This window comes from Ambystoma mexicanum, chromosome 6p (assembly GCF_040938575.1).
Source record: "Ambystoma mexicanum isolate Mex_15411 chromosome 6p, UKY_AmexF1_1, whole genome shotgun sequence".
NCBI classification, from domain to species: Eukaryota; Metazoa; Chordata; class Amphibia; order Caudata; family Ambystomatidae; genus Ambystoma; species Ambystoma mexicanum.
The window spans coordinates 89038010-89059247 of record NC_090935.1 but is presented as its reverse complement, the minus strand read 5'-3'; the positions used below and the strand labels follow the sequence as shown (position 1 = coordinate 89059247).

The window sequence follows — 21238 nt, the reverse complement described above, 5'->3', positions numbered from 1 at the left end:
GGGTGGAATGGGCAGAGAAATGCAGGGCAGTCGGCCCAAACGGGAGCCGGTCCACCAGGGCTGCCAGCATTCGGTCCTGGTGGGAAATGAGCTGTCTGAGCCAGTGGGGGGCAGGACAAGTACAGGGCAGCTGTCCCGGAGAGAGCGCTGTTCGCCGCAGCCTTAAGTGTGCGGGGCCGGTAGAGACCGATACATCCGGGTAGATGGGAGTCAGGACACCGCAGTGATCAAGGCGGACCTCGCGGGGAGCACGTTATATGGAGACACAGTCGGATCAGGGGGAAGAATAATCCCAGAAGAGCGGAGACTTGCAGGGCCATGTGAAACAAGGAGAGGCTGGCCCATAAGCCCGGCGGTGGAGACACGGACCGGGACGTCATACTGGGCTGATTAACCCGAAAAGGAACATGTAGCAAGCAACGTTTTGGAGGACAGCAGACCAAACTGGTGACTGTGGAGTGACAACGTCAGGGCAGCGCACTAGGGAACGGAAGCTGGATTCCTTGACCTGAGACAAGGACCAGTCACAGAGGCCTAGTTACACAGAGGATACACACGTAGGCAACCCCAGGTATGAGAGGTGAGCGGAGAAGATGCTGGCAAGATTCTAAAAGGCCCTAGAGCAGACACAGGGTCACCACATACCCCCGGTGACTGGCTGAGTGGCGCGGGGTCTAGGAGTGCTGCAAAGCAAGAGAATGGGGGCAAGGCATTAGCAGAGGTATGGTGGGCACATACCACTCTAAAATAATAGGATGATGCATGCTATGGGGGCAGGGGAACCTAATCGCAGGGCCATTTCAGGTTTATATGGACAAAAGGGATGAGGCCCACAGTAATACTGCTCGGCAAGGCAACAGATGACAGAAATACTGCAGGCCCTGGTGAATGTGCTGCCCTCGACCCACCTGGGAGCTTGAATCCATCGTTAATTTTGTTTGCGAGCCCTCCCTGGTTCCAGTGTCCCTGTTTGCTTCCCCTTTCACTTCCATCTCCCTCCCACCTCCCAGCACACCCACCTCCCCTGATTGGACACTGTTTCCATCTGTGTGCCAGGCCTTGCTGCCGGCATCCACGTACATTCGCCGTTTCTCACAGGGGCTGACCCAGGTGAGTGTGCTGCCCTCGACCCTCCTGGGGCCTTGAATCCATCGTTAATTTTAGTTGCGGGCCCTCCCTGGCTCTGGTGTTCCTGCTTGCTTCCCCTTTCCCTTCCAACTCCCTCCCAGCCTGCCCACATCCACTTATTGGCCACCTTGTTTCACTTAACAGACCTTCCCAGGGCAGCCCTCTGCCCAACAGCCCCTGCGGCGATGGCCCCCAAGGCAAAGGGCCGCTCCTACATCTGTGGCTCCCGACAGTGTCTGCAGGTGTCAGCAGGGGAAGCCAGTTGCCAGCGGTCAACCAGCAGCGACAAAGTAAGGTAGGAGTGGCCCAGACCAGGTATTGAGCCTTCACTCTACCCTGTAAACCAGGCTAGATAGCTGTTAACAGACTTAGGTGTGTTATTCTTGTTTTCTCAGGTATTTAAAATTGCATTGTAAAACCTAGTCCTTTTTCCAACTATACAGGACTCTCAGACTTAGGTGTGTTTTCTCCGGTATTTAAAATTCCATTTTGAAAACAATGCAATACTTGCATTATGAAAGTATTTAAAATTCCATTGTGAAACCTAGGCCTTTTTCCCACTACACAGGACTCTTAGACTTAGGTTTGTTTTCTCCGGTATTTAAAATTGCATTGTGAAAACATTAATATTTGTAATGTATTGTGGAAGTATTTAAAATTGCATTGTGAAACCTAGGCCTTTTTCCCACTATACAGGACTCTCAGACTTGGGAGTGTTTTCTCCGGTATTGAAAATTGCACTGTGAAAACATTTATAATTGCATTGTGAAAGTATTTAAAATTGCATTGTGAAACCTAGGCCTTTTTTCCAGTATACAGGACTCGCAGATGTAGGTGTGTTTTCTCTGGTATTTAAAATTGCATTGTGAAAACATTTATAATTGCATCATGAAAGTAGTGCCACTCTGCGGTTTTACATTCTTAGAAAAGCATTAATCTAACAAACTTTTCTACCATTATCTGAGCTCCTGTCATCTTGTCCAATTATCTACTATTGTCTAGTCTCTGTGTCTCGTCAGCTTGCGCCCCTCCCTAGTGTTCTGCCCTCCCCCTTTTCGTCCCTCCTCTCCCTACCTACTCCATGGTGCTCTCTGTTTCTCCTATCTTTTCTGACTGCTTCTCTATCGACTATCCTGCTCTCCTCACTAAATCTGGTAGGAATAAGTTTAAAAAGGACATCCTGATCTCCACCCTAGGCCTCCCTATCGCTGACACCAATACCAGCGCCTCCTCCAGGCAAACCCTCAGTGACCTTTATGTCGTTCCCTAGCCAGACCTATGGACTCTTCATATGGTCTCTGTGCTTTCTCCTTTCTCTTCTTCTCCCATTAAGGGTGGCATCCAGTGGGAGGCCCTCCTGGCCCCCTCCCACTCCTCTAAGGTCATCATTAATGTTTACCTGAATGGTACTGTCTTGATCCAAGGCCCTCAGGCCAACCTTCTCTTTGATAGACATTTCCCGTGCCTCATCAATTTCCTTTCCTCTCCTGCTGTCCCCTCTCTTCCCCCACAGCTTCCCTGCCCCCCTACTGTCTCCTCCTTGACTCCCTTGATCTCTCCTCCTTCCTCTTCTGCCCCCTTCAAGCTTCTTCTACACCTCCGCAGGGCGTACCGCTGATTTGTACGCCTCCCTGTAAAAACGGCAATCTTCTCTATATTGCCACTCTCAACTCTCGCTCTGCAGTAAAACACTCCTTTGACATCTGCCATCTCCTGGAAGAACTTGACCTTGATGTCCTTGGTCTCACCGAGACATAGTTCACGGCCAGCTCTGTCACAAGCTTTGACACTCTCCTCCCGGATGGCTACAATATCCTCTCCGCGCCCAGATCCAACCGTTCCGGTGGGGGTGTAGCCCTGATCTTCCCTGAGTGGATTCCTGCCTCTGTCATTCCTACGCAGGACTACTCCTCTTTCGAATGCCTCATATGCAGGCTCCCTCGCTCTCTCCTGGACATTCTCTTACTGTGGCTACCATCTATCGGCCACCTGGCCAGAATTCCTCCTTCCTCTCTGAGTGGGCGGACCTCTCCTCTTCCCTCCTGGGCTCGACCACTCAGCTCCTCCTTCTTGAAGACTTTAACATCCACCTGGATGCTTCCTGTCCTTCCTCTGTACTCTTTTGCGACCTCTGCGACTCTCTCTCACTCTCTTTTCTCCCCTCTGGCCCGACTCACTCTGCAGGGCACACTCTGGATGTTCTGATCTCTTTAGGCCTTTCCCTTTCTATCCTTCTCACCACAACTCTCTCAAAGATTGATAATTTTCTCCTTTCCTCCCACCTCACCCACCCTACCCCTCAGGCCAAGCCACCTCCAGCACAGCTCCTAGCCCCATGGTTTAAGAAGGTTTATGATGAAGCTTTTGAATGTGATATTCTCCCGGACACCATGAAGGAGGCCATTATAATGGTCCTGCTGAAGGAAGGGAAGGATCCCTTATACTGTATGTCATATCGCCCCATATCTCTGTTGCACATTGATGGGAACATTCTGGGGAGCATTTTGGCAAACAGGGTGGCGGGAGTGGCCCCGGAGCTGGTACATCCAGACCAATGCGGGTTTATTGGAGAGAGAAACACAACAAGAAATATCAGCCGTCTCCATCATGTAATGGACCAAACCAAGACCCAGAAGGGAGAAATGGCATTAGCCTCTTTTTCGACGCCATGAAGGCGTTCCACTCACTGGAGTGGAACTGGTTATTTTGAGTACTGAAGCGGTTTGTGTTCGTAAGTGGTTGGGCCTCCTTTATAACAAGCAAGTGGCGGTGGTAAGAACTAATGGGTGTCTGAGAGGTGGGAATTGGGCAGCGGGACAAGGCAGGGATGTACATTGGCTTTGGAGCTGTTGGCAGGGTTTTTGTGACAAGAAATGGGGGAAGCGGGGATCTTTGTGGGGGGGTGAGACATATAGGGGGTCATTACAACCTGGGCGCAAAGGGATACAAGGCACCGGTAATGACACCGGTGCCGGTAATCCCTTTGCGCCCTATTCCAAGCTCCCTTTGCGGTTCCCTCCCTTAACGCCTGGTTTTACCAGGCGTTATGGACGGGACCCGCAAAGGGATACCGAGGTCAATAACGGTACCGCAATTTGTGGTACCATTATTGACGCCTTTCCCCTTCCCATTGAGCCCTATGGGGGCTCAAATGGGAATGGGGAATGGCTTTTCAAATGGGGATTTACCGGTCCCGCAAAGGGCGGAATGGACCAGTATGTCCCCATACCACCACGTCAGTGGCGGTACCGGTATTGGTGCTAGTCATGGCGCTAATAGTGCCATGACTAGCACCAACCTCGGAATGAGGGCCATAGTGTCACTATACGCTGATGAAATATTGTTGTACGTGAACAATCCTCAGGAAAATCTCCTGATGCTGCTGGAGGTGTTGAAGAACTTTCAACACCTATCTGGTTTCCAAATAAATAAGGAAAAGTCCCTGTTGTTTCCTTTGGGAGGACTACATGGTAGAGAGAGGGAGGAGCTAACGGGCAGGGGGATACAATGGTCATCCGCATATTTCATGATATAGAGGATACCATTGTACATAATATGGGGAAGGCATTATCCAAAATAGGGGATTCGATACAGTTCTGGAAAGGATTACCCCTCTCCTTGATAGGAAGGGTGGGTATATGCAAAATGGTGGTACTCCCAAGATTGCTTTATTACTTCGCCTATATACCGTATATGGCCAAAAAGATATTTTTCAAAATACTGGATGATAAAATTGGGGAACTGTTGTAAAACACAGGAAGGAGGAGCGTATCACTGGTGATATTACGGTAGCTGAGTTCGGAAGGCGGCCCGGGTTTGCCAGATTATGAGAGGTTTTTCATAGCGGCCCAATTGCAAATTGTTGGGGCAAGTAAATGGGGAAGGCCTGACAGGGCTGGTGGGAAGTCTTCCATCTCACAGACAGGGGGTGGAAATGTTATGGAACAAAGGGATGACAATTGTATTCAAAGCAGTTAGAGAGGTATGGAGGAAATATGCTCAAAAGAGAGGGCCTAAAGGGCTATACGAAGCTTACCCTGAAGTGTGGTCTCGCAATTAAGGCAGGCCATCGGGAGGGTGGGGGAACAGAGGCTTCGAACAAAGGGCTGCTGCGTGGTGGGGGACCTGTTTGAGGGAGGGTTCATATTTCAAGCACCATTCTGTAAATGTCAGTAGCCACTTGCAGAATGGTGCGCGAAATACGATCTCCCGAAGGGATTATTCTTGACATATGGGGCAGCAGTTAAGAGGTTAGCAGAGCTATACGAGGGAATACCTGAGGAGCCAAAGGCCAGCCCACTACTGCAGGTATTACTGGAGCAGAAGAGGGGAAGGTGAGGATTTCACGGATATACAAGGCTCTACAGGAGGAGGAACCCTGGGGGGAACGGAAGGTGAAGGGTAAATGGGAGGCGGATGTTAGAATCCAGATATCTGAGAAGGAATGGACAAAGATTTGGGAACAAGTGCAGAAGGTGTCATGGAATGCTAGATTCCAACTGGTTCAGTTTAACCTCCTGCACAAGGTATAGTTGACACCAACCAGGCTACGAGCGATGAAGGGGACCCTGAGTGACGACTGCCAGGGGTGCGGGAGGGGCCGAGCGGGATACTGGCTCATGGTTTGGGAATGCGGGATCATAGCAAGTTACTGGGATAAGGTGGTCAAAGGGATGAATGATCTATTGGGGACAAGATTGGAATATAACCCAAGAGAATGTCCGTGGAATCCTCCCGCAGGGGAAAAGATACAAGTCGCTGAATAGGATGGTGAGGTTCCTCTTGATCTTAGCTAAACGTCGAATGGCAATTACCTGGAAACATCCACAAGAACAGTCAGTAGTGTTATGGCATGGGGATGTCCGCAAATGGGGGATGGCCGGATTGGAGATATTACAGGCTAACAGCACCCACAAATGAAAAGGAGGAAAGAATAACAGAGGACTGGAGTCAGCTGCTGAATGATTTATCCATATCTAAAGACCTGAAACCACCATGAGCCATGGGATGAGGAGGAGGTGGGGTAGGAAGGGGGGGTAGAAAATGGGGTTGAAAGGTCATGGAGTGAACCTCAGTGGACGGTAGCTGAGAACGGGGTCCACTATTCAAGGAACTGGGTTGAGGTTGGTGAAAAGGAGACAGGGAGGAGGTTACAAGGGTCATAGTGGAATCAGTCAAATAAACTGAGGGTTGACGGTGATGATGGGGAGAAGGGCAGGGGTTAAGGGAATGTTGGGATTGTTTCTGGTTTGTTGTTATAAATGCCAATAAAGAGTGTTTTAAAAATAAAAAGGTGCATACAAATTTGGCAGCACATATGGGGTCCACACGCTCATCAGCCCTGGGCAATGGGTGCGCGTCAGTTTTGGTGATGGCATTGACTCCTCTGTAGTCCACACAGAACCTCCAATGCTTGGTAGCTGTCTGGGAACTTGCTTTGTGGACAATGACCAAAGGACTGGACCAGGGGCTGGTTGAGTGTTCAATTACACCGAGATCCAACATCTTGTCGACCTCAGCCTGTATGTGGTTCTTAACAGTATCTGACATTCAATCAAATCTGCTTTTGACAGGTACACTGTCACCAGTGTCAATTCCGTGCCTGCACCATGGGTGAGGCCTGGTGTCAGTGAGAACAGAGGGGCATACTGCCAGAGCAAAGCCCTGCAGGCCCTCTGCTGTTCTGGTGTCAGATCGGGAGAGAGATGTACTCTCTCCACTGAGCCATCCTGAGGGTTGCTATGCAGCGAATTAGGAAGGGACTCACTCTCATCCTCATCTTGCTCTGAGGCTAGCAGAAGACATGAGACTTCCTCTCTTATGTGGAAAGGCTTGAGCCTGTTAACATGGAATACTGTGGGACAATTCAACAAAGGTTTTCACTTTGTATCCATCAATCCACTCCATCATGTTCATATGTGCAGCACTCAGCCAGCCAACCCAAGACACATTCTCTCTCTTTATATTCCCTGAACCTTTTAAAGTATTGGATAGGTGTCTTGCCAAACTTGGCAATCAAAGCAGCTTTCATGCACTCATACTGACCCCTTTCTTCCACACTCAGTTTCAGAATACAGTCATAACCAGTCTGAGGCACTCTACTTAACAAACACTTTGCCCAATCTCTTTTATCAACATCATGGATTCCACAAGCCATTTCAAATGCATCAATCCATTGGAGGATATTGGAACCCTCCGCAAACACACCAACCAAATCTTTCATAAACCTGGTGGCAGGGGACGAACTGGTTTGGCTGAAGTCTCCAGTCTAGCTTTCTCTAGCTGGATTCTTTGACATTCAGTGTCCTTGTTTTTGTGTTTAAAGGTTTTTATATATATCAAATCATACAAGGTGTAAAGGAATCACATTATATCCTATATCCACTCTGAGCACAAAGAAGTAACAACATAAAACTCAACTTTTGAGATATAGGATAGCCTTACATGAATACATTGGGCCTCATTATGAGTTTGGAGGTAGGGCATGGCGGCCTCCAAACTCGGGTCCGGGTTCCCTGAATGGGGAAATACCAGCCATTCTGACCTTGGAGGGCCCGGTATTTCGCCATTCAGGGGACCCGGACCATCCCCATTCCCATTTGAGCCCCCATAGGGCTAAATGGGAATGGGGAACATGCTAACAACGGACCCGTTAATGACGGGCCTGTTGTTAGCATGCTGGGCTGCTCGCGGGACCCGCTAAGGATGCCTGGTAAAACGAGGCGTCCTTAGAGGGTGCCGCGATCAGACTTCGTAATAGGGCGGTAAGGGGTTAACGGCTCAGGTGCCTTTACCGTCATCATTCAAATTTCAATTTTAAAGGGAGCGAGGGGGAATACGTATACATTTACGAACAGGGACGTGACATAACAGGAACAGAAAATACACAGGAGGAGTAATGAGTTAAATGAGGGGAGAAGATAATGGGGAAGAGTGCGTACCAAGGATTAGATAAATGACTGTTAAACCACTGATGAATGTGCACGAAATTCAATAAAAGGATTCCATTTTAGTTCATGTTTATGTAATAGAGACACAGTAGAGGCATTACACCTTTCTAGTCTATGAGTGTTGCACATTGAATACCACCACATTCTGTAATGAAGTTTATCTAGATTTTTCAAATTGGATTTGATTTTTCTAATAGCTAGCATAATTAATAAATGAAACAGAAAATTCTCATTTCTACTAGTAACATCTTGAACAATAGAGCTTCCATCAAAAGAGCTTGAGGACAGAAGTCAATTGAAATGTTGAAAATACTTTTGATGGTTTACCAAATATCAAGCCAAAAGGACCAGACACATCTACAATCAAGAACCATATGCTTAAAGGATCCAGAAGATTGATGGCAGCTCCAACAGTTGTCATTTTGCATAAGGCCACATTTGAAAAGATGAAAAGGGGTAATAGAAATTCTGTGATGAAAAAAGTACGTAGTATGTAATATGTTTGCCGAAGTTGTGACCTTACATATGTGGTTCCAAACTTTAGGCCATTCCAGTTGAATATCCATTAATATACAGTCTTGTTGCCAGGCTAAGAAGCAGTCATGCAATATGTGTGTAGAAGAGTTTTGCAGAAGAGTTTTGTAATATGAAGATGCAGGCATAATCGGTATGTAGAGAGATTGTAGCCTTTCAGCATTTGGAGCAATGGTTTTATTGAAGTGAGAGTCCTAGTTTTCAACAATTGCATCAATAATAAACAAGAATTGTTGCATAAATGAGAGTGGAACATTGAATGCGTCAACAAGTACATGTAAATTGACTGGAACACCTTGAACAAATAGCTGATCAAGTTATTTGATACCCAGAGAGAGCCATCGCCTCACGAAAACATTATTTTTTATTGATTTTAATTAGAGGATTAAACCAAATCTATGATGAGATGCAAAGGTGGGACTCGGTATTTGGGGGGAATAGATACATTCTTAGGTAGCGGGCAGATCAAATAGTAGTCGTACACTTGATAAATCTAGTTTTAGCTTTAATGAGAAAGCAATTAGCAAGGCTTAGAGGGGATACCATTGCTCTGTCTAGGCATAACCATTGGGGTACATCCATAGAACGTTCATGGGTAAACCATAATTGAACTTGCTTTAACACAAAGGCTATATTATAATTCCTAAAATCCGGAAACCCAACCCCTCCAGCTGCCCGCGGTTGTTTGAGTTTACTGAGAACCAATATATGTTTCTATATGATAATTCCTAAAATCAGGAAACCCAACCCCTCCAGCTGCCCGCGGTTGTTTGAGTTTACTGAGAACCAATATATGTTTCTTTTTGCCCCAAAGAAATGTAGCCAAACATGTATCAATGGATTTTTAAGAAAGAGGAGGAAAGAGGAATAGGCAACATGAGTAGAAGATACCAAATAATAGGTGAAATCATCATTTTAATGGATTCTAATCTACCCCACCATGACAGGAGGGGACCAGGAGTGTGTGTGTGCCTCTATTCGATATATTAGGGAAGCAGTATTAAGTTTAATGATGTCTTTGATGTAGGAGGAAATATGTAGGCCAAGAAATATAAAACCATTCAGACACCATTTCATAACTGAGGTTACTATTTGGCGTTTGGTACAATGTACATTAAGAGGTAATATTTCCAACTTGTCTGTGTTCAGTTTATATCCTGAGACAACTGAGAATTTGAGTAGTAATAAGACATCATCAGCATATGCTGCCAATTTAATTTGTAGATCACCACATCTTATATCTTTTATGTCAATATTCTGTCTTATTTTTTTCCAAGAAGTGTTCTACGGAAAAGATAAATAGGAGAGGGGACAGAGGGCATCCTTGGCGCATGCCTCTAAATAAAGGGAAATAAGGGGATATGTGTCCATTAATGAAAATGGAGGTCATCGGATTAGAGTAAAGAACTTTGATGATTTCTAAGAAAGGGGTTTCAAGACCATGCCATTTGAGAACTTCGAACATATAGCTCCATTCAACCTGATCAAAAGCTTCCTCAGCGTCAAGGGCAACCGTTGCATATGGATCTTTGGAGCCATGAATAAAGTCTAAATAATCTAGAACCAATCTTCTGTTAGAAGAGGATAGTCTACTCTTAATATAGCCTACTTGATCCTGTTTAACTAGTTTAGGCAGTACTAATAGAAGTTTGTGGTCTAAAATCTTCGCAAAGATTTTACAATCTGTGTTGATAAGGAAGATGGGCCTGTAGCTTTGGGGGAGTCCAAGATCTTTACCAGGTTTGGGAAATACTATGAGCATGGCTTCCAAAAATGATCCCTGAGCCCCACCATCTTGGATACAATGAGAGAAGAGTTCATTACGTTTAGGTACTAAAATTTCTTTAAGGTATGCATAGAAATCACTTGAGTATCCATCAGGACCAGGAGCTTTGCCTTTTTTGAGGTCTTTGATGGCTTTATGAATTTCACTAATGGATATAGGGGCATTGAGCGACTGAAGATTGGTTAATGGATATGAAGAGTGAGGTGTCTCATGAAGAAACTTCTGAATTAGCTCATTCTTAGGAGATGTTTCAGAAGTATGTCGTTTCTTATAGAAATCAGAGAAGACTAATAATTTCTTAAACCAAAAACGTTCTATTGCCTATGCAATCTTTAATGACTGCAATAGTGGCCGGGAACTTACTTAATCTATGAGAAAATAGGTAGATTTTAGATCTGTATTTTAAAAGGTTATCACAGGAGTATTGGGTTACGATTTTATTATATTGAATTCTAAGTTTGATGATGTGTCCTCGAAGGACTGATTTGTAGCAGTCCCAGTTGTTAGAAACTGAGGTGTCTTGATTTCTATTATCGTGTTGTTGTATTATGAAGGGCGTAAATGGTTCATCTTTGAGGAGGGCTGAATTGAATCTCCATCTGTTAGAGTTTCTAAACTTTTGTGGAGAGGATAATTGTATATGAACAGGTGTATGATCTGATAATGCTATACAGTCATTTTTGGTGTGTAAAAGGCAACTCGCAATAGAAACAAATATATAGTCTGATATAGATAGAGTTTTGTGAGGGGTAGAGAAGAACGAGAATTCAGAGTCCGAGGGATGAGTAATACGCCAGATATCAATAAGGCCCAATAGTGAAATAAATTTGGTGAATTGCATATGGGATTTGGTAAGTTCATAATGAACATTGGATTTCCTATTCAAGTATGGGTCTATGATCCCATTGCAGACTCCACATACAATCAGAATTTTTGGGTTGGAGAAACGGTTTTTAAGTTGCACCCAGAAGGAGGGATTTTGTGATGTAGGCCCATAGATGTTAAGGACAGTAAATTCAGTCGAGTCAACTAAAAGTTTTCCCATTATCCATCTACCTATATCATTGGATTAATTTGCTAATACTGGCTAATTACATTTCTTATTAATTAGAGTTATAACGCCATTTTTCTTTCCATTAGAGGCACTCGAGAAGACGTGACCAACCCAATAACGCTCAAGCTTAGCCGCTTCTGCATTAGAAAGGTGAGATTCCTGAATACAGGCAATGGAGGGTTTAGTTCTATTAAGGTGAGAGAGAATTTTCTGCCTTTTAATAGGGTTATGTAACCCTTAAACATTCCACGTTGATACATTGAATGTATGAAATTACAGCAGGATAATAAACACTAAACAAAACGTAGGGATGCAATAGTTATGAAAGGCACAAGAAATGCTGAAGGAGTTATATTAAACCAAGAACTAGATATTGTTTTCAAAAAGGTGGCAGACTTCATAAGCACACTTGACAAGGACACATAAGGTAGGATACATAAAGGGAGTGGGGAGACCAACAGGCTCAGCATGGATAACATCAAACGAGAGAAAAATACATTGAAAACAGTTGTGGCTAACAGGAAGCAACCACTCCAATCCATGTTGAGTAAAAAGAAGAAAATGGTGGTGAGAGAGCCACTGATGAGATAGCCATCCTTACACCCGGCTCCGATGGGGAGCCTTTATGGCGAAAATCAGTAGTGATTAAAGAAACATAAGTAGTAACGGTCAAGTAGGGGGTCTTGATGTATCCATGTAATCTCTCCTCCGATTTTGGATGAATTGTCTTAGGGAAATTGGGTCTTGAAAAGTAGATGTGTGGCCATTAAGAATCAATTTAAGAATGGCTGGATGTATGATGCCATATCTCACATTGAGTTGTTTAAGAGCAGGTCTAAGAGCAAGTAGTTCTTTCCTTCTAGCCGCTGTAACATTAGATACATCCTGAGTGATGAAAATCCTTCTACCATTCCATGCAAGTGGTTTTATTATTTTGGCATTTCCAAGATCAGAAGCACATGAGTGTAGTCTAGTAGAGCAAATATAAAGGTTCTAGATGAATTGTTGCTAGTACTGTTGGAGGGCTGTATTGATTGAGTTCATTGGTCACTCCGGTGAGTCTTCTGAATGTTTACTTTAACTCACAATGGGAGTTCTAGGAGCTTCATTAGAAGAGTATTAAGGAAAAAAATTGGATTATCTCCTTCAATGCCTTCAGGAAGTCCAACCATTTGTATGTTGTTCCTTGTTTCTTCTGTTGCGATTTTCCAAATTTACAATGTGCTTCTGCAGGGATTTAACAGTATTCTCAAGTACTTGAACTCTACCCATAATGTCCTCAGTACTACTAACTTCAGTGATACTTGCTTCAAAAGCGGACCATTTGTCATCGATTTGTTGTACTTGAACATTGGTTGCCTCCATAAAGGGTTTCAGGGCTTTTATTTCCATAAGAATGGCTTGCAAGTAGAATCAGGAGCGTCTTCTTTAGGCATCGGCAATTCACTTTTCTGTCTCTTGTTAGATGGAGAGATAGGTATTTCTTTGATGACATATTGAGAAGTTAAATCCAACGGCACACCTACTATTCATTGTACACCTGCACTGCACTTGTCTTTAGTACAATTCTTTCGCCAGCAGGTATCTCCTTTACAGGTAAATTGTCCAAAGACAAAGGTATGTCATGGCAAATGCTAACGAGGGAATAATGGCATCAGTTTTGAACCACTAAAAATGTATCCTTCAATTCTCATTGTATCTTTGGTGAATGTGTCAATTGGCAAGACAGATAGCCTGCTAAAGTTCAGCCATAAATTCATAAACCGCTATATTTCAAAATAGCAGCTGTGCTTTTATGTGAAATAATCGTATTCCATCAATAGTGCATTAAATAGTTAAAGATACCCTCGTATCAGGTGAGATTTTAACTCCCAAGGCGGTCCTGGTAACTGCGCAGAGTTATAAGAAAAAGTAGCCAGCTACTATTCAGCCATATTTTGTTGAAGGCATTTGACTACTATTTTTTAAAAATGGCAAGCATACTTTCATGTGAACAAATTATAGCTAACCAATTGCGCATTAGAATGATGTGGTATTTTAATGACAGGCGAGTTTTCAATACTTGTGAAAACAAAGTAGCCAGCAAGAGATCAGCCACGTGTGCTTAAACAGTATTTGACTGCTATGAATTGAAATAGCAAAGGAAACTTTAATATGAGGTAATAATATTTAATCTGGTGCACCTTAAAATGCTGTATGTACCTTTAAGTCCAGTAAAACAAGAAGGCCGCAGAGTTATGTTGAATAGCCGGGCCTGTGGTGTGAAGGAAAGAGCTTCCCACTCTTTCTGTGTGCTTTGCCTTGCCTGACACACAAACCTGAATAGCTGACTGGAACTTCAGCTACAAAGTCACGGAACCTTGCAGTTTTTAGTCCTGGCCCACCCACATGTGCAGGACATCGAGCACAGCCACAGCACGGTAAACAGGATACTCCACGGACCACAATGGGTATTATTAAGGTATTGGAGGTATTATATCAAGAATGTTATGCGCTGGGCAGAAAAGAAGATATGATAATATTATGTCGGCGCAGGAATGCACAGATTAAGCGGCCATCTCTCACAGCGCTGAAACACGCGTCCCGGGTGTCCTTGTTTTTAAGTTCAAGATCCCTCTTGCTGTGCTAACTCCTCCTTCTTAAGTTCAGCTTCAGCGACCAACTTTTTATATTCAAAGGCCAATTCAAGTTTCAAGGCATTCCCTGAAGAAATAATGCTGGGTTTCGGAATAGAGGCAGCAGGAGAGGTGGCCGTCTCAGAAACAGATTCAATAATAACCCCAGGGGCAGGGTCCTCAGTGGTTTCATCCCCCCTTCATTAAGAGCATCAAAATCAGTCTGGTAGTCCACCCGGCAAGCTATCAGCTCAGCCCTAGACTTATCCACAAAGTCTAACTCCCTGGCTTCACAAGCACGCTGGAGAGCCTCTAAGCTCTTCCTAGTCAATTTGCCATTTGCAATAGATTCCATTGCTTGTAGTGAAGTTATCCTAGTACACAACTAAAACCTCAAATCAACCAAGTGGGGATATTTTGAAGGTGTCAAGGTTACACACTGATGCTTAAAACCATTAGCATCCCACCGCTGCCACCAGTGTAAAGACTGGAGGGGGGTTATCTGTATTCCTGCCTTCTATATGGTAGAGTAGAAGCACAGGACATCCCAACCAAGATTCTCTATATGGTAGAATGGACGAGCAACCAAGGCTTAAGCTCTCAGGAGGTGCTGCGGACTGGTTCTTAAGTACAGTGTAGTCCCCAATCCCCCCACAAAGGAATGTCTACACACTATGGTATGTGCCAACACAGTTCTTTATATATAAATAAGGTTCAAGATATATACATCAATTAATAACACACTTTGTACTCTGGCAATTCTAATATGGCAAATATATACAATCTCTATGTGGTACCACACCTAGCTACTGACTACTTTAAAATGCATCAACTGCTGACAGTTATAATGGCATACAAATCATATATCAATGTGTATCAGCATAGATCATAGGAAGGAAGGCATGTTAGGTTAAACAATGGCAGAATGCTGTCTCCAGCTGCACAGATACAGTTCTGAGTGAGGATCCCCCCCAACCTGGGAAACCTTTAATAAAAGGTATTATCAAGCCCAGTCCATAAATGTTTCAGTAGTCTTGTTTCCTGCCCAACTATCCCTAATATTCTTCATGTAACATAGAAAAGAGAAAAAGCGTACCTGTCTCGTCATAACCTTCGAGCAATTGTTGTGTGTCTGTCAGTAGTTTTGCAATATCCTTCAGTTTTGTTTCTGTCTGGTTTAGTTTGTTCACCATTTGGTTGAATTGTTCCTGGGAAGTCTGTAGTTGCAGCCGGCATTGCTCCCCTTGCTCTCGGATTATCTGTAGGGATCTCTGGCAGGAATGAAAGACCTCATTGGTGGTTTGGTTCACTGCCAACTGAGCCTCCCAACAGCTTTGCTTCTGCTTTTCCAATATATCATCCTGCATTCGGAGGGTGAGGGTGAAGTTGCTGCTCTGTCGATTGTGTTTCTTAGAAACCTGAACGACTGAGTATAAAAAATTGACATTAATGCTACTATGAAATTAGTCACACATACTAATACGAGTTTCTCCTAAACTTGGGGTTTTGGTTTCCAATACCACGCCAAAAACATCACTCCCAAAATCCCCAACCTCAAATGTCTATTTTGTATTCACTTCACTCAAGTTCCTTGTCCTACCTTCCCTTCCCTCCTTATACCGATGGAACAGTATCAGGTTGCATGTGGACACTGCCTACAGTGCTGGTATTCGTTTATTTCAGACCACTAAATAGCTTGGATTAGACTTTTGCAAAGGACAGGACTAATTATTTGGGTTCAACTGCTCTTGTTTATTTGAAAAGTTATTGTGCATGGCTGTAAACCCCTCTTTTTAGGAGCATTTGAGATCATACAGGTGTGTACTTTAATGTAGGTGGCATTAAAACAATGACAAACTCATTTGACAGTGCCTCCACTCCATACCAGACAAAACAAATGAGGGGTTTTGTGATTTAGTCCACCCCCTAGTGGTCAACTTTCTTTTTTCCTCAAATCATTTGTACGTTTTTTTGTTTCACTATCAAAAGTTAGATGGTTTGTTGGGGTCAAGAAATATTGTCTGGGGTGGGGTGGAAGTGTGGTAGACTGTGTGGGGGGATATGGTGTCTGCCCTGCAGTCTGTGTTAAAAATAAAAATTAAATGTGAAAAGAAATTCGACCAGTTAAAATCTGATTAAAACACATTGGGCCTCATTACGAGTTTGGCAGTATTCCTGCAGTAAATCCAGCAGAATACCGCCAAACAGAATTACTGTTACTGCCACTTGGTCCAGTGAGTTTATCACAGGATTACAAATGGTGGTAGCCAGTGTAAATCCCTATTTTTGACGGAATTGCCATTGGCAGAATTACCGAATCATAATTCTGCCGTCCTTTTTAGGTAAAGTGGAGGATATACCTCCAGCATGAAGCTGAAAGTAGCTCCCTCACTTTACCTCGAAAAATCGACTGAATTACCACTCGTTAATTCTGCTAGTGGTAATTTTTGGGAAAAATTGAGGTAATGGAATTTTTTTCCCCACTGCATCAAAATTGTAATAAGGCCCATTGAAACAAAAATGAAACTCAGCCCTCAGCCAATCAGGTGGCTGGAACAGTGGACATGATTACACAATGACACCCTAGGCCCTTCCCTGGTGCAGTTTTTATTTTCCATTGCATCAAAGCAATAGGGAGCCTCTCCCTGTTGCCATGCCGCAATGACCCGCTTCCCCTCCCCACCCCCTGTCATCTAGCTGCAGACCAGAGCATTGCGCTCTGGTCCCGAGGTCCTCTTTCTGCCGGCCACCGCCATAAACATGGAAAAGGGACTTAGACCATATGGTGGCGGCCATCTTCTTTTCATTTTTCATCGGGAGATCGGATGCAGTGCAGCCGATCTCCCGATGCAAAAGTATTAAAGCAATTTGCTGAAGTGGCAAACCTTCTATACAAAATCCTAATGAAGATCCAGAGAAAGAACGAAACCAACCCAAATTTCACAGGACAAGAATAAGAGAAAATATCGATTTCGAGAGAACACAGGCTGACTCGGACGAGGAAGATCTCGAAGAACGAAGAGGGTTTTTAACAATGGACGAGAAAAGAAAGGTATTAACTAAAAAAAAGGAGTGGAGTGAGGAGTGAGAGAAGAAAAACAAAGAATAAAGAACAAAAAGAAATGGAATCCAAAACAGCCCTGCGTGGATCAAACACAAGACCGTTATAGGAAAAAATCACCAACACAAAAAGCAGAACATGGACATGTAACTAAGAAGGTCATGATCGCAAACATGCTAGCAGAAAATGAGGATAAAAGCCTGAATCGAAAAAACGTGATGTATCTACTCCATTGTGTTCCACAGTTAAGAATGAGGAACAAGGACATAGCGGTGGTAGAATACACAGACGAAGAACGTGTGGACAGAGTGATATTACACTTAAAGTCGATTTCAGATAAAGAACTTATAATGAGAGAAGGTAATGAGCTGAGGAAACGAGGATACGAAGTACGAGATGTAGACAGACAAACAAAATCAGAGAGCACGAATAAAGAATTTGCCACCCAAAAACAAAAAAAGCCGAAAGTGGCACCTCCAGTAATAAACAAAGAAAAGGGAAAACATCAGAAAAAAAACTTTAAGATAACTGTGGAAAACCGAAACTCGATTCTGAGAGAGGACGAGAGAGTCGAGGAAAGAAAATGTGAAGATAAAAAAGGAAGTAGGAGGAGAGCCTGAAGAGAGATGTAAATGACCAAAAAGATTGGAAATGGTTGGCAAGTGCATTGGTAGATGATGGGCAATGTCAATAGCAAAAAAAGGATAAACAAAGAAGACCTGAAGAAGTGATTTCATGTAATACAAGGGGATTTAAACACCTGATGAACAAAGAAAATCCTCAACTAAATTATGCCACAATAATGTGTCTGCAAGAGACATGGCTAAGCGATCTTCCACTATTCCACTATAGTAGCCAACTAGGCTAGACGTTGCCTCGCGTCCCGTCTCCTTGACGACCCGACATTGTGGTCACAGCGCATGCGCGAGGACCACACACTATTCCTCCACGCATACACGCTCCTTACATTCCCACACAGCTCACTCCATAACGAACGCGAGCGCCATTCTTGTTCGTACACAGCGCGAGCAGCTCATCAGAGATACTCAGGTGAGCGCTCTATACCTGTCGACCTGCCCAGCCCAGGTAGCACACCCAGAGTCTTCCCGTGCAGCACCCTTGAGTATTGGTAAACTCACCCATTCGTTTCCTTGCTCCCTAGACTCTCCACCGGAGCCCCAGACCTACAGGCAACTACTTACCACCTGCCTCTGAAAACATCACGCTCACTACGGGAGCCCTGCAGCAACGTCCCTTCGCTACTGCCTAAACAAGGTACCCCCATTTCTGCTTTGCTCTTTCTCTCTCCCAATAGGCATCTTTTGCCTTTAATTTCCAACACATGTCCTGTTACTTCCAGATCACCCCTCAGTGAACCTTCTTTGCACCCGGTCATCGACCACCTAACCATGAGGGTTCTGACTACGCGCGGTTGAACCTCTTCCCTCATACGCAAGGTTAGTGGCGGGGACTGGAGGGACAGCCCTCAGGGTAGCCTCTCACAGGCTTTTAAAAATTCCTAGTAATGATCCATCTCCTGGACCATTCAACAATATATCTTTATATTGTTTTTATTTATAGGGAGCCCTGCTGTACCTGGCCCCAGGAGAAGGCTGTTCCCTTCACACAGCCGAAACGTCTAGTGTCATCGTGCCTTGAGCCTACATCTTCCAGGCCATTGACCAGAATCCTTACTACCACCTTCATGTGGATGTCGCCTCACAAGCAGACCCTATTTTTAGGTTCCTTTAAAGCAGAGTGCTGTGTAAATGTTGTGGGTAACTAGGATAATATCCCAATAGGTTGACCAATATGATGCAATACTTGGCAACTCAAGGGAATACAAATACAAGAGAAACATGGGACTTAATCAACAATTGTACAGTTAACCAACAAAAGAGGTTAATTGGTGTTGTTTCAGAACAAGAGTGGTTAAAGCACTACACGCAAGTCTTTACAGCGCAGAAAGAGGATGTTGATTTACCAGACACGATCACCGAGCACGCATGGAAGGCAATGATGGACGCAGAAGAAATTGAAAAAGAATCAGGAAATTGAAAGACTCTTCTGCAGCAGTGCCAGATGGCGTATCGAACCTTCATTTGAAAAAGACCCAAGAACATGGGCGATAATAATAAATAACTTGTTCAACATGATTGAAGAACAAAGGAAAATTCCTGAAATTTGGAATAGGAGCATAACGGTTCCAATATACAAAAAAGGACAGCGATGTAAGCCCAGCAATTATCGACCGATTTCGCTATTAGCAACAACTGGAAAACTATTTGCAGCAGATTTACAGAAGAGTCTAACAAAGTGGGCAGAAAAAAATAACATCACAGATTCCCGACAATCAGGGTTCACAAAGAGAACCAGCACGGACCTAAATCTCGTTATTCTATGAATGCTAAAAACAAACGCTCTGGAGTTCAAAAGAGAATTACATTTGGCCTTTATTGATCTAAGTCAAACTTTTGACTTTGTCAATAGGAGGAAGCTGTGGGAAAAGCTAAAAAAGTGGAATTACCCTGATGAACTATTGAACCCAATAAGGGCGTTACATCAGAATATGTCAACACAAATTCGGTTAAGTGAAGATGGAGAATTAACAGCAAAAATCGAAATTAAAAAGGGTGTAAAACAAGGCTGCCCGCTCGTGGCTACTCTATTTAAATTATACATTGCAGACCTGACGGATATTACTGCGAATGTGAGGCATTTCGCACCAAAACTAAACAATCAGGAGGTGGCACTAATCTGCTATGTCGATGATATAGTGATAATGGACGAAACGAGAATTGGCTTGCAGCGGCTTCTAACTAACTTGCAGCAATACATGAAAAAGAATGACTTAATGATCAATGTGGAAAAATCAAAGATCATGACCGTGGGTGGAAAGAAAAAAACATCAATGAAAGAATTCAAATGGGATATTGGAGGAGAACAGCTGGAATCAGTATCTGAGATAAGATACATAGGAGTGGGATTTAACATCTCGAGAAAAACTGGGAAGATGTTTTGTTCACAAAAGTCAAGAATTTAAGATTGCAAGGAAGAGTAGTAAACGGCAAATTTTGGAAAATTCTCCTTGATTCCAGTAAGAATGTTTTATGTACAGAAAGTGATATCTTCCTTAATATTCGGAAATGAAGCCGGAGTAAATCTCTCTCATTCAATCTGGCCCAAGCTGGAAAGTGGTTTTTGGAAACCCTTGCTAAAACTGCCAAAATATTTGCCAATAGTAGCAATAAGATCAGAGCTCGGGTTAGAGTCCCTGGAGGCAACAATTAAATGGAAATCCCTGGGACTACTGAGAAAACTCTGTGAAGAAAATCCGGCAGAGGGATATAAAATACTGGGAATGAAAGGTCAGGCTAAAAGGTCTATCTACCTAAACCATTGGAAAAGCGAATGGTGTCGGATACTTAAGGAACTAGAATCTTGAGAGGACGAGTTGGTAACAAACCCAAATGGAGTAAAAGAAAAACTTTTAAGAAATGACTGGATTTTAACTAGAGAATTAAAAATGAAATTGAAAAACATAGGAAACATGGCACCTGAACACAGGAAAAGAAATGTCTTACCTGATTACCTGCAAAAATTTCCCTCAAGCACCCATAGAGGCAAACTGTTAAAAATACGCGACTAACAAATATAGAACAGGACGAAGAGGAGTCAATAAAGGAAATTGCAGATTTTGTCTAGACAACAACCAGCAAGAAACCCCTTTCCATCCCTTGATGAAGTGTACAGCAATAATAAAAGAAAGAAATCAAATGTTGAGAAGCCACATGACCTCACAGATACATAGAAGTGATGATGAACGATAGGATTACTTCATACAAGGGATTAATCATACATTTACCTATGCAGGAATAAACCTGTTGGAGAAAATATTGACAGACAAAGACAACAAATCAGTATCAGACATGAAACAAATTTGAATGATGAAGATGGGCGAGTGAGATATACAGAACACGTCTAGTTTTAAGCAAAAGAAAAAGGACAGTGTGATAAAAGTTTGCATTGTAAACTAAATTGTGCACTTTAAATTAAATAAAGCAATTTGCACACCGGAGAACTCGGGGGTGAAAATGGCTTTCACGCCTA

The 21238-nt window shown here is 43.5% G+C and overlaps 1 protein-coding gene across 2 annotated transcripts in view; it reads right to left on the bottom strand.

The window, feature by feature from the left end:
* Positions 1-21238, bottom strand: part of CD72 (CD72 molecule) — a 196254-nt gene that overhangs the window by 136806 nt on the left and 38210 nt on the right. For both annotated transcript variants that reach the window (XM_069626763.1, XM_069626762.1), the window contains exon 4: positions 15164-15493. In XM_069626763.1, coding sequence (XP_069482864.1) covers positions 15164-15493 — 330 coding nt within the window. The remainder of the gene's footprint in view (positions 1-15163; positions 15494-21238) is intronic.